The following is a 13,203-nucleotide window of genomic DNA, read 5'->3' on the forward strand; positions in this document are numbered from 1 at the left end:
GTTACTATTTGATACTATGTATTTACAGATTCAGCAGTGATAGGAAGCTGTCAGCCATCTTTCAAAGCTAATATATCAGCAGCACTCTTTAATTAAATCACTTTCCATTTTATGTTACTTGATTTCTGCTCAGCTAAGTCCCAATTAAAAATAGGGTGCAAATAAAGTAAGTATGACTTACCCTTATACTATATATGCTTGCCTTATGGAACCTTGCTGTAAACAGTATTTAAGAGTGATTCTGTGATTCTGTGAAGAGAAGACTTCTGTCTTTAAGAGTCAAATCAGAAGAGTTGGAACAAATGCACAAATTTATTCCTGCAAGTAAAATCTCAAATGAACTTCACTAAGACTTTTTAGGCCCAACCATTAACACTGCTGCTGAAAGTTGCTGTTCTCTTTGGTTGGTTTGATTGTATTCACTTCTTCTCTTCTTATTTTTGTTTCTCTGATTTCTAAAATCCTTAACTTTCTGATGAAACAGATGTGAATTTTCTATGAGCTCCATGGGCTCCTACAGTGCTAGGACCAAGCATTACTACATTACATTCCTGAGGGAAAATTTTACTGTGATTATCCTTTAGTGTAAGCACTATTTTCAACTTTTTTCCACCTTTCATGAAGAAAGCCATAGCAAAAGAATAACAGCAAAAAGTCAGTGAAACACTGTGACATGCCTCAGTGTCTGGGGCTAATTCCAAGTAACCCCAGTGCTGATCCTCGCATTTGCCACTTGTACGTAAGTCGGTGCCTGGAAGGTGTGATGTGCAGAAGCTGGCAAAGAGCTTCCTCTGTGCATGCAACAGAACCAAGTAAAGTTCAGTGGAAAGCTAAATTACGGAGACTCTGGCTGCAGTTGCGGGAATCCCTAATCAAGAAGACGGTGCAAACTCTCATTGAGAACCATGAGTTGAAGCTTCAGTGAAAGAAGGGTCTTGCATCTATTTCTGTGCAATACAGGTCATGTCCTTACCTCCATAAAAGGCTGGAGTAAGCATCCTTTGTATACATGCAGTTGATTAAATGTCCTCAAGAGCCTTCGATAAACAAGCCTACTAAAGCTGTCTGTTTATGCAGGCACAAAATTAGAATTTCATGAGCTCGTAAATGTTTCTGTCTAACAAGATGAGGTAGAAACCATTTCAAAAGGATTAATGTCAAAGCTTTCTGAATTAAAATTCCAACAGGTGTCAATTTTATATGCCTGTCCTTGCAAACAAACGTGACATTATGCATTTGATTGATGATGGAGTAAAAGATTACATTATCTTTTGTTTAAAAGAGTTCTTTTTTAAAAACAAAATGCCTAATTGTTCATAGTATATTCAAAAACTATTTCATGTTATTTTCCTAATTTAATTCTATCTACATAAGAAAGGAAATTTTTACAATGAGTCTATTTTAGCATTTCTCAAGCTGACAAGCGGCACCTCTGTAGTTTTATGAGTTTTGGTCTGGTAAGATAAACATTTTTATATATATATATATGTATATATATATATATATATAAATATACTATGTTATACTATGTAGAACCTTCATAAGTTTAGTTTGTTGACAAGTTCTTTAATGGACTTTCACTCATGTTTGTGAAGTGCAAGTGAGGTGAAAATACCCGTGGACATGAGAGAAGGAGGTCCAGCTGGGGTAGTGGGGCTCGCTCTGAGAAGTTTTGTGTGTTTGCAAGAGCACTTCACTTCTTGTGCTGCTTTCTTTTGGCAAATGTGTGTGGCAAAGGTGTGCCAGTCTGACTGTGAATAAGATTTAATACCTGTGTTACTGCTAAATATAAAAATCAGCACATCCATACCTATGATGTGGTATTCCTAAGGGTTCTTTCTGGAGCTTTGGAGGTCTGCTCTGGATGTGCCTGGTCAGCCTTGGATGTGCATCAAGCCATTTGCCTAAAGCTTCACAAAGCTCTYGTGATGTGGTGTGGTGTGATGTGATGTGACAAGCATCATTTGAGGAAAAATGTCTTCTACTCATGATTTATTTCAAAGCAAGAAGAAAGGAAAGCGCATACAGCTTATATGTATATATATTTAGCTTTATTAAACAAGTAACTTCCAAGAAGCCATTGTAGCTACTCTAAACAAAGTCCAAATTTAGTTATTTATTAGAATAGCAATATACACAAGTAAAAAAGTGGAGCCCTTATTGTCCATCTGGTTGTGGGATATCAAAAGCTGGCCAGATGGACCTACAACCTGAATTTTGTAGCTGTTGAACTGYACACCAACCAACTGGCAGGATACAGCTTCTGGAGTCTTGGAGCTTCCTTGCTACTTTCCAGTGCTGACAGGGAGCATGCAGTATGTGAGTAGCTTTGCTGCAATTCTGTTGGAAACTCCATTGCTCACAATGCCTCTTAGCTTTGATTACTGACAGATATAGAGAGAAAGCCAGCAAGTGGAGCCCTAGTGACTGCCACTTCTCCATCATCTGAAAAACGGCATTTTCCTGAACAAAGTATCAATTGCTAAGCTGAGTAATGCTTGCTTGCACTCAGAGGGGTGAAACATCCACCCTCTGTTCTCATTTCTCTGCATACATGGACATATCCCGGGACAGATCCAGTCTGAATCTCTACCAGGTGTGCCTCCTCCACGCTCCTTTTCGCTAGGTGCTGTCAGACTAAACACCTGTAAACACTGGTAGGTACGTGGGTGTTTGGCCTCACGAACTCAAGCTCCAAACTAGAAAGCTGCACAGAAAGAGGGTGAAACCCTGCAGGCCCTGCCTGCCTGGCTCGCTCCTGCTGCTTGTGGGGCTGGAGCTCCCCATGAGGACGGTCCAGCGCCGCCTGCCCTGAAAGGACCAAGAGGGGCTGCCCAAGGGTGATGGAGCGAGAGCCGTGGCGGCCACCCCGGCGTGATGGGCTCTGTGCACTGCGTCTGGATCCCATCAGAGGAGCTGTCAGCATCTCTGCCTCGCCGAGGCGCAGGAAAACCAGGACTGAACCCGCGCTTATCCCCTTGCGGGGGATTAAAGGCGCTGCCTGAAGGGAGAGGACGGCCGTGGCTCTGCCCGCCCCCGGTCCTGCCCTCGCCGCTCGCCCCGGGCGGGACGCGGCGGGGCGGCTATAAAAGCCCCGCGGGCAGCGGGGAGCCGCGAGGCGGGCCGGTGTCGGCACCATGGCGCAGTCCACGTGGGGCTACGACAGCGACAACGGTGAGCGGCGCCGYGGGCGGCYGTTGGGAGCAGCCGTTGGGCCGCTGGGCGCGGCRGCCGTTGGGGGCGGCCGTTGGGGAGCARCCGTTGGGGCGCTGGGCGCGGCGGCCGTTGGGGGCCAGGCGGGGGGGGCTCCTGTGACAGTTCCTCGCCTTCCCGCGCAGGGCCCGCGCACTGGCACGAGAACTACCCCTACGCCAAGGGGGACAAGCAGTCGCCCATTGAAATCAACAGCAAGGACGTGCGGCACGAGCCATCGCTTCCARCCTGGCACGCCAGCTACGACCCCGGCGCCGCCAAAACCATCCTCAACAATGGGCGCACCTGCAGGGTTGTCTTTGATGACAGTTTTGATAGATCAGGTCAGTTCGGGAGTTTGGGGGGAATTTTTCTTTTTTTTTAAATTTTGAAATTAAAGTTTGCAAAGTGCTTGAGGCAAAAACCCATCCTATAGTCACTGGACTACATAGGCCAGCAGAGAAAAACTGTTTGGGTGTGGAAAAGAGTTGGCCCAGGAGCGTCTTTAGGTGGGTCAAGCCATTTCTAGGTGAGTTTCATGCAGGACAAGGAGGCTTTTGCTGCAGGGACTGCTGATAGGTGCAGGTTGGGCTGTCAAGAGAGGCATCTGACAGTAGCCAAACGGTTGGTAACTCTCAGTTCTGGAGSCTGGGAAGGTGCATTTCTCTTCCCAAGTAGCCTTGTCCCATATGGAACCAAATGCTTGGGCACTGTGCATGAGGAGAGGACATTACCTGGAAGTGGTTCATGTACTCCCTAGACACCATGTAAGCAGGATGGTTGCAGTGACTTTGCTCCTGGTTTCTTCTATCCTCGACAGGCAGGTTAATGGTTGCTTTGTTTGGCCCCAGCGCTATTTCAGACAGGCGTTTGCAGCTGGATATTCCAGTGTATTTGAGTCCTTGACCATGAACAGCTGCACTCTTTCCAGTGGTGATATCACATCCACGTGCTATTTGCATTTTAGATAATTCAAGAAAACTTCTACGTGCTTGTGTGGATCTGTAGCACCTTATGGGTGTTTTGTTTTACTTCTTTTTTAATTTTGCAAGCATCTCTGCTGCTATTTTATCATAGGAACATTAAGTCACCTGCAATTTACTCCTTTGTACCTGGAATTTACTCCTGACAAAATTCTCCTAAATCCTTTTGAACTGAGCAGTTGCACAATGAGAGGTTTTACTGACTGTTCCAGGTAGGAGAAATGAATGAGACAGTCAAATCACCAGTGCARTTATAATTGATCTTAAGAATCTGCAAAGACAGATTTCCATGAATAAAGAAGCAACCAACTAGAACAGTTGGTTTTGCAGTTCCTCTTACTGTATAGAGACTTTTCTTCTCTTGGTGGTCGTAGTTACCACGATGCTTGCTCAAATAGTGCTAGATTTTTCTCTGTTTTTAAGCTGTCACAGCTTTTCGTTATACAAATACATTCTCCCTGTTCTTTCATACATGCAGGCTATTTCTTTCTAAAATAAACTTAAATCACAAATCTTGACCTCTTTTTATAAGAGTTCTTTATAAGCCTGTTCTTCAATTTTAGTTATTTCAGTCCTTAAAGAAACAGTACACTTGCAGCTATTCTGAATGATGCAACTGTGCTCAGCATCCAGTAAAGACTTAATATTATATATTTTTATCTACTGCATAGAGTGGTGTTTTCATAATATGTGTATACTATTTGAGCCATAACAGAATCTCCTGAAGCAAATACAGCCATAGTTTTGATAGAGGAAAGTGGCTGCACAGATCCCAAGCATGTGACATAGACTGAGTATAAACGAAGGACTTAGACCTGCAGGTACCAAAGGAAGTAATTGAAAACAATTACATGAAAGTCCTTAGTGTTAATTATCAGTCTTACTGACCTACAAAATGCTGTGGAAACATCGCATCTGTGTTTGATGTGCTGCATGTACATGACGTAACCTAATGATTGCAGCAATCATCTGTTTTGAAGGACAATTCCAATATAATAGAAACATTTCAATTATTTTGATTTAAACTCTGACATTTTGTAGTGGTTCTTCCCCTGTACTTTGTAGAGCCTCTTTATAAGAAGGTATGGAATGTTTTTGCTAATTAGGATCAGTCTTGCATTTCTATGCCAAATAGTTCAAAATTTGATTCCAGAGTGCATAATTCTGATTGAATTGATCAGTGCATAATTCTGAGGGTAGGTGAGCAACAGCTACCAAAACAAAACTACACTTTCAGTGCTGTGTCATGTAGTCAGTTCTTTAGGAAGACGGAAGGCAATTTAATCCATGGAAAATGCAGCTACTTTCCATTGTATTTTTCTGCTTCAGCTTTGCTGGCACTTGTATTGGAATTCTATTTTTAGCAAGGTATGTAATTACTGACATACCTGCACTCTATTCGAAGATCACTATCACTATTTTTTATCTTGCCAAGCTCTTTGTTTGCTTGGACTCCTCTATTTACCATTTTAGCTACCTGCTTTTGTTCCACATTGTGAAGATAGAATGTAAACTCTTTGGGACTGTCTTAATAGTCTGTATTTGTGTGGGGCTTTACACACCTTTATAGGTCTCTATACAGTGACCTCAGACAAACAATAAATTGTGCTTTTTTATATATATATATAACTTGGAATGCATCACCACAAATATTGCATGAAATCAGTGCCATATGCTTTATTCAGAGGTATAGAAAAAAATCTTTCAGATTAGCCACTCACTAGGTGTTTAATTCTGAAGTCAGAAAAAACATCTATCTGAAAAAGCCTCAGGTCAGTGCAGGTAGTTTGTGTGTCTTGACACTTCTCAGTTTGCACAAGTTTGGATGTGGTTACTGTTGTATAGCATGAACAATGAGAAACATCTTTTGGTTTTAGGTTTTTAGGTGTTTTTTCATTTTTCCTGATTGACACCAGCCATTGACCTTAACATATGTTCAGATAAGTCTACCACACCACATATATCACAATATGTGTTTTTCAAGTAATAGTCATGGTAGAAGATTGTTTTTCCCCGCAAGATAGTACTAAATTTGCATTTTAGAGAATTCAAAACCACAAATTGTAGCTTTTCCCTCCCCCTCCCCCCTTCTGGGATGTTTCAAGCTTATTAAACTATATCACAGCTCCGTCCATAGAAATTTCTAAATGTGTGTTAGGATAGGATAGGAAAGAGATAAATGAATTTCAGGCCAATACAAACATCAAAACAGTGTGACAAAGGAAACTAATTATGGGACAAAGGAAACTAATTATGGGGCTTCTCATGTGGTAGTTCCTCTCTGTCTTCCTCACAGCTCACTAAAGACAGAAACTTGTAGACAAAAGCTACTCAAGGAAGTGCCTGCCCAAGGAATATTGTTGGAAAAAAACCTTGATTTTGCCAAGCTTGCGGCTGTGCTTCCTGTAAGCCATATTCCCCATCTTCCTGCCCTTCCCTCCAGTCCCTGTCATGTCTCTTGTTCCTCTGGATGCCCCATCTGCTCCTATTATGAGCTTTCTGCAGGTTGTTGGATAAAAATTTAGGGTTGAAACTCTTCACGGATGATAGATATGTCTCAAGGCACTATGTGACAATTTGGGGTTAATTTCATCCCAGGAGATAATGCCAAGAGAATGTTTTCTTGATAGGGGAAACTGCTAATACTTTCCTCATCTGCCCTATTAGGAACGTGTCTTGCTAGAGGAAAGGGTAGTGTTTGGCAGTTGGGATGTGATTCAGTGCTCGAGTCACAGCAGGTTTTACAGTTTTGAAAACAAATAGTTTTATCCTGAGCCATAGAGGACTTCAGGCCCAGGCTCATAAACTGTAGAGTGTTGTGACTCCCACTGCAATCAGCTGGATTTACACAAGGTGCTCTCTGCTTTTAAGTATGGCTCCCTCTCCAGTAAGACATGTGTGTCACCACTGTGTAGGGCAGTGCTGATGTAGATTGTCACTTGCAGTGCTGAGAGGAGGGCCACTCTCTGGAGCCTACAGGCTGCGCCAGCTCCATTTGCACTGGGGTTCCTCTGATGACCATGGCTCAGAGCATGTTATAGATGGGGTGAAATACGCCGCAGAGGTAGGACTTCTTTTTGATAGCACCATGTGGTACTAACTGGAATTTGACTGAGTGTGCATCTGAACAGATTAACTATTTTCCCTTTGCAAATATTTATTTTTCTCTAAAATCTCTCATAAAACTTATGAATATTAATCAATGTGCAGTGGGATGAGATGTATCTGCCAACAAACATGTCTTTGCAAATATATCCTAAAATGGATACGCTTCTTTCAGCAAGGTTTTTTTTCTAATGTTTCAAAATATTTGTGACCAAATGATCTGCTATTTTCAGAAAACAGGGTGCTCAGTTCCTAAGTTTCAGGAAGCATTACTAATAATGAAGAACTATCTAAAGACACATGTAATTCAGTTTATGTTCCTGTACCTTAAAATTCAGAGAGGCAGGGAATATTTTCTACCTTCTAAACATTTGTGCTTCCACGTTTCTRTATTTATTTTAAAGAACTGTGGCAAACATATGTTCTATATTTTTTGATGCAAACTACTGGTGTAAAGTTACTAAGATTGATGGCTCATGTGGACCTGGAAGACTTTTTTGGGTAATAAATGCAAGTGAATTCACTGGTGGTGAAAGTCAGTTACTAACAAATGTGTTTTTTTCCCTCCCTATTACCAGAAAATAGCCTATTATCCATACTTCTGCCCATGAAAAGCCTGCCACAATGCTTTGCTCTTGTACAACCACCTATATTTGTCCATATGCAAAGCTTCCAGGGGCTCTGCCCGCTTATCTTAGAGAAAATTGTTGGCAGATATTTTGCAGGGCCGTGGGCGCAAATGTTGCCCAGRTGACTGTGGGTGATGCTTTTTGGGCTTCCCCTTGCCTTAGCATAGCTGCATTAATATACTGCCTTCTCTTGGCTGACTGGATGGACAAGTTTCGCTTCCTCAAGCTATTTCTTAGTTATTTCAAACAGAGGATATTTACTTTGCTTTTGATTGAAGTAATCTGGTGTTTATAGACAGGAGAAGATTGCGTGGAATGTATGAAACTTCTAGAACACTGCCAAAGATATATGCCCCTTCCCCCCGCCCTTTATCCTTGAGAAAAATCCCTTAATCCACAAGAGACAAGAAACTGAGCATCGTACTACTTAACACTTAGGGGAAATTATTTTGTTGCTATTTTAAATAATTTTGAGTGTGTTTTAGAAAACAAACGAAAGAAAAGACATTCAAAATATGCCTTAGTCTCAAAGTTTTGTGCAGTATTTTATTCTAGAAAGAACTTATGTTGAGATTCCGCATGGCTGATTGTGCCTATGTATAGGAGCCAGAGATTTTCTGGAAGGAGATTTTAAATCTTGAAAGACTTCCTGAAAATAGACCATTCTCAGAGTAAAACTGAGAAACAAATGCCAAGTTACTCCCTCTACTGCCTACTAGCGCAATATGCAAAAGTAGCAGAAGATGCAAAGCAGCATCATAGGCACTACATACAGCCCAGTGTAAATCCTTGAGCTTATATCTGCATAGCCTAATAATCTAAAAACCTACCTGTGATGAAGCGGTGCATGTCCGTAGGCATTCCTGCATTGCATGTGTGCATGCCACAGGCATGGGTTAAACTGGTCACAACTGAATTATTTCAGAATGATGTTTGAAAATGTTTGTAAAGACTATTTTCTGTCTTTCATGCTTCAATTATATACAGAGTGACGCTAGCAGAAAATGTGAGCACATGAAACCATGTGAATGGGAGTAAGAAAAATATTATGTACAGTTTCCTTGTTCAGACCCATTCCTTTACTCACTGTGTACTGAAAGCTTATCCCAGTTTAATTTGACTGTATGTAAGATTGAGCTGTTAGCAATTTCTTACACTTAAACATGTCGATTTTTTTGCAGCTACATATGGTSCACTGGAATCCCAAACATGGTAATTTTGCAGGAGCTTTGAAACAACCGGATGGTGTGGCTGTTGTGGGCATTTTTCTAAAAGTAAGTGACAAGTGTTTGGTCTCTGCAGATTTTCTATACTTTTCAYCTCTTTTATTTATTTWTTWTTTTTTTAGCTTTGGGGAAAACATTCCTGTWGTTCTTCCCAGCACTGTAACGTTRTAGAAGAAACTGGAAGTGATGCACAGTCTGAAGTCACAAGTGCTTTGGGCTCTCCACATTGCACTTGCAAACCCATTTAGAGCAGACTTCTGACACCAGGTCTGACAACAGGGGCACCTTGCATGGGTGACACTGAACAAGATACCCCCAGAGCTCACCAGCTCTGTGCTGTGAGGTGCACTCTGTGTGGCGAGTGGGAGTAATGAGGCCGAGTAGGAAGAGTATATCTTCCTGCCTTTTGTCTGTCCAGGGCTGCTGTGTTTATCTGTCAGCAACGTTACCTTCACTGAGTCATTTGCTTGGTTTCTTGCTGATYCCTGCTTGATCTGGGACTGCAAATAAGTTCAAGGAACTGCTCCAAARAAACCGAAGTACCTCAGAGAACTAGTTGCAGAATTTCACTGAAAAAATTAAAACCTCAAAACACAGCAGGTTAATAAAAAATAAGAAAATATGGATAATTTTACATCTTTTTAATACAAGAGAAAGAAAGCAGTCCTAAGATCAAATCTTAAAACTTTCCATAAAATCAGAAAATACTAACAAACACACAACCTGATAGGGATCAGTTAGGCAGATTTCAGCTGTGTGGTGAAGTAGAGGGCTCATCGTGCCTGTAGGTGTCAACTTCAGCTTGAACACAGATTTAGAATCAGTGCCAGGGAATAGCCCTCCTTTTATTGTTTAATAATTGTTTAATAGTGAGTTGCATTTGTACAGTTATAGAAAGTGGATGTAATCAATTTTGCCATTCTGTCCCTGGACAAACTAGAACCAATGCTCTTTTAATTCTGTTACACTGTAATTGACTCAGACAGTCTGTTCTTTTTTTCCGTGTGGTTGCTTTAAAATGATACTAGTCGGAGGTTTAGTGCCCGTACAGATTCTCACTTGCGCCTATGTCCTTTCATTGTTTCTCTTTTGCTGTTTTGTTTTATTTTAGCCTAAAGCGTTAGCTTGTAAAATGCAACTTATAAAGTATAAAATTATGTTCCTATTAATCATGCTAACAGCAGCTAAAATGTCCACAAAGTAAGTGGCATCTCTGCATCTTCTCTGTCCTCTTCTCACAATTCTTCCTTGTTCTTTGGGAACAAAATATGATGATGAAAGCATGTCTTTTTACTTGGACACTTGGTCTGTTTACTTGGATGCAGAGCCACATCAGAACTTTTGAAAGCTTTGAATGTTGTGAACACAATTATAAAGTGACCTCATAACATGGTGGGGCCACGACAGGAATTCCATCATTGTTTTATATTGAGTCTGGTCTGACTGCATGTGCTGCAGAATGTCCTAAGCATCTGCAGGAACCCCACCACTTTGGACTAACAGCACTTGTGCTGCGTATGTATAAATCATCACACAGCCACTGAGTATCTGTAAATCATCACACAGCCATTGTGGCCTGCATTCAAACTGGGGGCCTARGACAGGCCCTGTGGGGTTTAAATGACATTGTGTGGGCATGTGGTTTGTTGCTGAGTCATAGGAYGATGCCTTGTGGAGCCTTCCAGCACATTTCTGAATTACAAAACCAGCTACTCAAGTCTGTTGTTCATCTTGGCCTTTTAGCAGGCACCATTTTATGCCAGYATGTACAAGATGTCCTGAGAAAATTGCTGCTTACCTTAAGAGATGTGATGCACTGAATACATTTTTCCCACTGTGAAACTTCGTGGAAAAATGTGGGACTTGTGCTCTGTGTTGCAGGTTGGAACAACTCCCAAACCAGAGATGAAGAGAATTCTTGAAGAAATTGATAACATTAAGACCAAGGTATCAGAATGCGAGTCTTGGTATCAAAGTCTTGATATCATTCTKTTGTGTAAGAGTAGCACCAGAGGATACTGTGAATTGTGGAGCAGGATTGTTTCTTTTATTTAGGTAAACACAGAGCTTCTCACCTCTGCAAGTATCCAGTAGCTGCAGTGTACCAGCATTTAACTTTTATCCCAAGTGACCCCAAAATGGCCCCAAACTAAAACAAAATGTTGATAATCCCAAATGAATTTTAGAAGGTATGGGGAATAAGGTATGGGGAACAATAAATTTGCTTCGTCCTGCACTATTCTCTTTGTCTTTTCTTTTATATRTCAATGGAATCAATATATCCGTTATTACAGGGCAGATGCCTGACAGAAAGAAAAGGGTTGATCTCATGGTCTTCATATTTAATTACTTCCTCCGTAATAACTTATATACTGATATCTTTTAACATGGCTATCACTAAACTTACTGAAGAGCTTTCCTTTGTCTTGTTTTAGGGGAAAGAGGCTCCTTTTCAGCACTTCGATCCATCAATTCTTTTTCCCAAATCTCGGGACTACTGGACGTACCACGGCTCGTTCACTACCCCTCCTTGTGAAGAGTGCATCACCTGGATTCTCTTGAGGGAACCCATTGAAGTCAGTCCAGACCAGGTAAGCTCCTACTAGCTCTGCCCTACTTTTCCTGCTCTCAGTGCACTCTCACCATGTTGGTGTGATGATCTGCGAGCTCTATGTTGCAGTACAGAAGAGGGATGTAGGATGATGATGGTGCTATGATGGTTTGTAGTTTCAGAATCCTGTTAACTAACTCTGCAGGCTTGCTGAGAGTGACTATTCGGAATGCTCATCCCTTCTGCAATCTGCAGCCTCTCTGCAGCTGTGTGGGGCCCACTGGCCTCAGGAGTTGGTATGGCACTATAATATTGTAGGAACATTCAGTTATCCTAGAAGTTATTGTGAGAGTCTTTACTGAGAGTAAAGGTAACATACTCTTCGATCTTCTATACTCTGTATATAATTTGAAATTCTAGATTATTAATCCAGTTGCTGGACTTCTGCAGACCAACTGTTTTGTAGACTGCTTTGTGCACACGTAGATGGACATCCCCTGTCACGGATCACCTTTTTTCCACCAGAGATTCAACTGAACTTGAGCTGGGTCACAAAGGAGGCACCTCTCCTTGTTTCATCCTGTGTGGGTGGCTCAGCAGAAAATCCAGAAGAGCCCAGGCCAGGGTCAGTCAGATCATCTGCTGCTCTGCAGATGAAGCTCCCCACAAGCTCTGTTAGACAGAGGRCTGCGCAGACTTCTACCAGTTGTGCTCATGTGAAAAAAACATGCCCTAATTTCTAGTTGTAGGCATCAGGATCTGCATTGCTTCCAGATTTATTCCTAATGACACTTTGGTTTTGCTTCCTTGCAGATGGCAAGGTTACGGAGCCTTTCCAAGAACCCTGAGAACGAACCTGTGAGCCCACTGGTTGATAACTGGCGCCCACCTCAGCCTCTGAAGGGCAGGGTCGTAAAAGCCTCATTCAAATAAGGCTCCTGCTGAAGCTGAGTGAGAAAATCCCTGCATCCCAAAGTATAGTCAGCTTTTGCCTTTTCCTCTGAATCCAGATCAGTGTTTCCAAGCCTGAAGTCTGAGTGGTGAAACATGACAGATAACTGAATTTGATTTTAAAGCAGAAAAAATGCTGTATACAAGTACTAACTTTAACATGAAAACGTAGGATAGATGTGATTCTTCTTCACCAATGAACAAGCCATATGATCTTGGAAGAAAATACTTCAATATTTCAAATAAAGTTCAAAAGAAATGTAGTAAACGCAGAAAAATGAACCAGTGTTTTAGGAAAGTAGATTAATGGTGGATCAACAGTACATGAGCACAAGGTTAAATGCTTGTCCATAGAGCATCCTGAGTAGCGAACTTCCTGAGATACTGCATCATGAACATCTGAAGAATAAATTCTCATTTAACAAACCACTTTTTCCTTCTTGTTCATAGTTTGTTATCTAAGATTCGTATTCAGGAGATAGTCAGGTGTATTTCACCTCTGTGCACTAAGAGGAAAATAGATAGCCTTGTTGTATTTCTTTGCCATCTTTTCCTGTTGCCCACTG

At 41.5% G+C, this 13,203-nt stretch overlaps 1 protein-coding gene across 2 annotated transcripts; it reads left to right on the forward strand.

Annotated features, from left to right (window-relative positions):
• Positions 1-3,136: 3,136 nt before the first annotated feature.
• On the forward strand, positions 3,137-12,927 carry LOC112960323 (carbonic anhydrase 3-like). Of its 2 annotated transcripts, XM_026054542.1 has the most exons (8): positions 3,138-3,174; positions 3,339-3,536; positions 7,121-7,239; positions 9,091-9,194; positions 9,866-9,889; positions 11,049-11,082; positions 11,571-11,726; positions 12,500-12,927. In XM_026054542.1, the coding sequence occupies exons 1-8, from the start codon at positions 3,138-3,140 to the stop codon at positions 12,617-12,619; spliced, it is 792 nt and encodes a 263-aa protein (XP_025910327.1). In that variant the 3' UTR covers positions 12,620-12,927. The 2 variants fall into 2 exon arrangements, with proteins under 2 accessions (XP_025910325.1, XP_025910327.1); XM_026054540.1 differs by lacking the exon at positions 9,866-9,889 and having other exon boundaries at positions 3,137-3,174; positions 9,091-9,183; positions 11,017-11,082.
• The last annotated feature ends 276 nt before the right edge of the window (positions 12,928-13,203 follow it).

The sequence above is a fragment of the Nothoprocta perdicaria genome, unplaced genomic scaffold, assembly GCF_003342845.1.
Source record: "Nothoprocta perdicaria isolate Ctin4 unplaced genomic scaffold, notPer1 scaffold_122, whole genome shotgun sequence".
Lineage (NCBI taxonomy): Eukaryota > Metazoa > Chordata > Aves > Tinamiformes > Tinamidae > Nothoprocta > Nothoprocta perdicaria.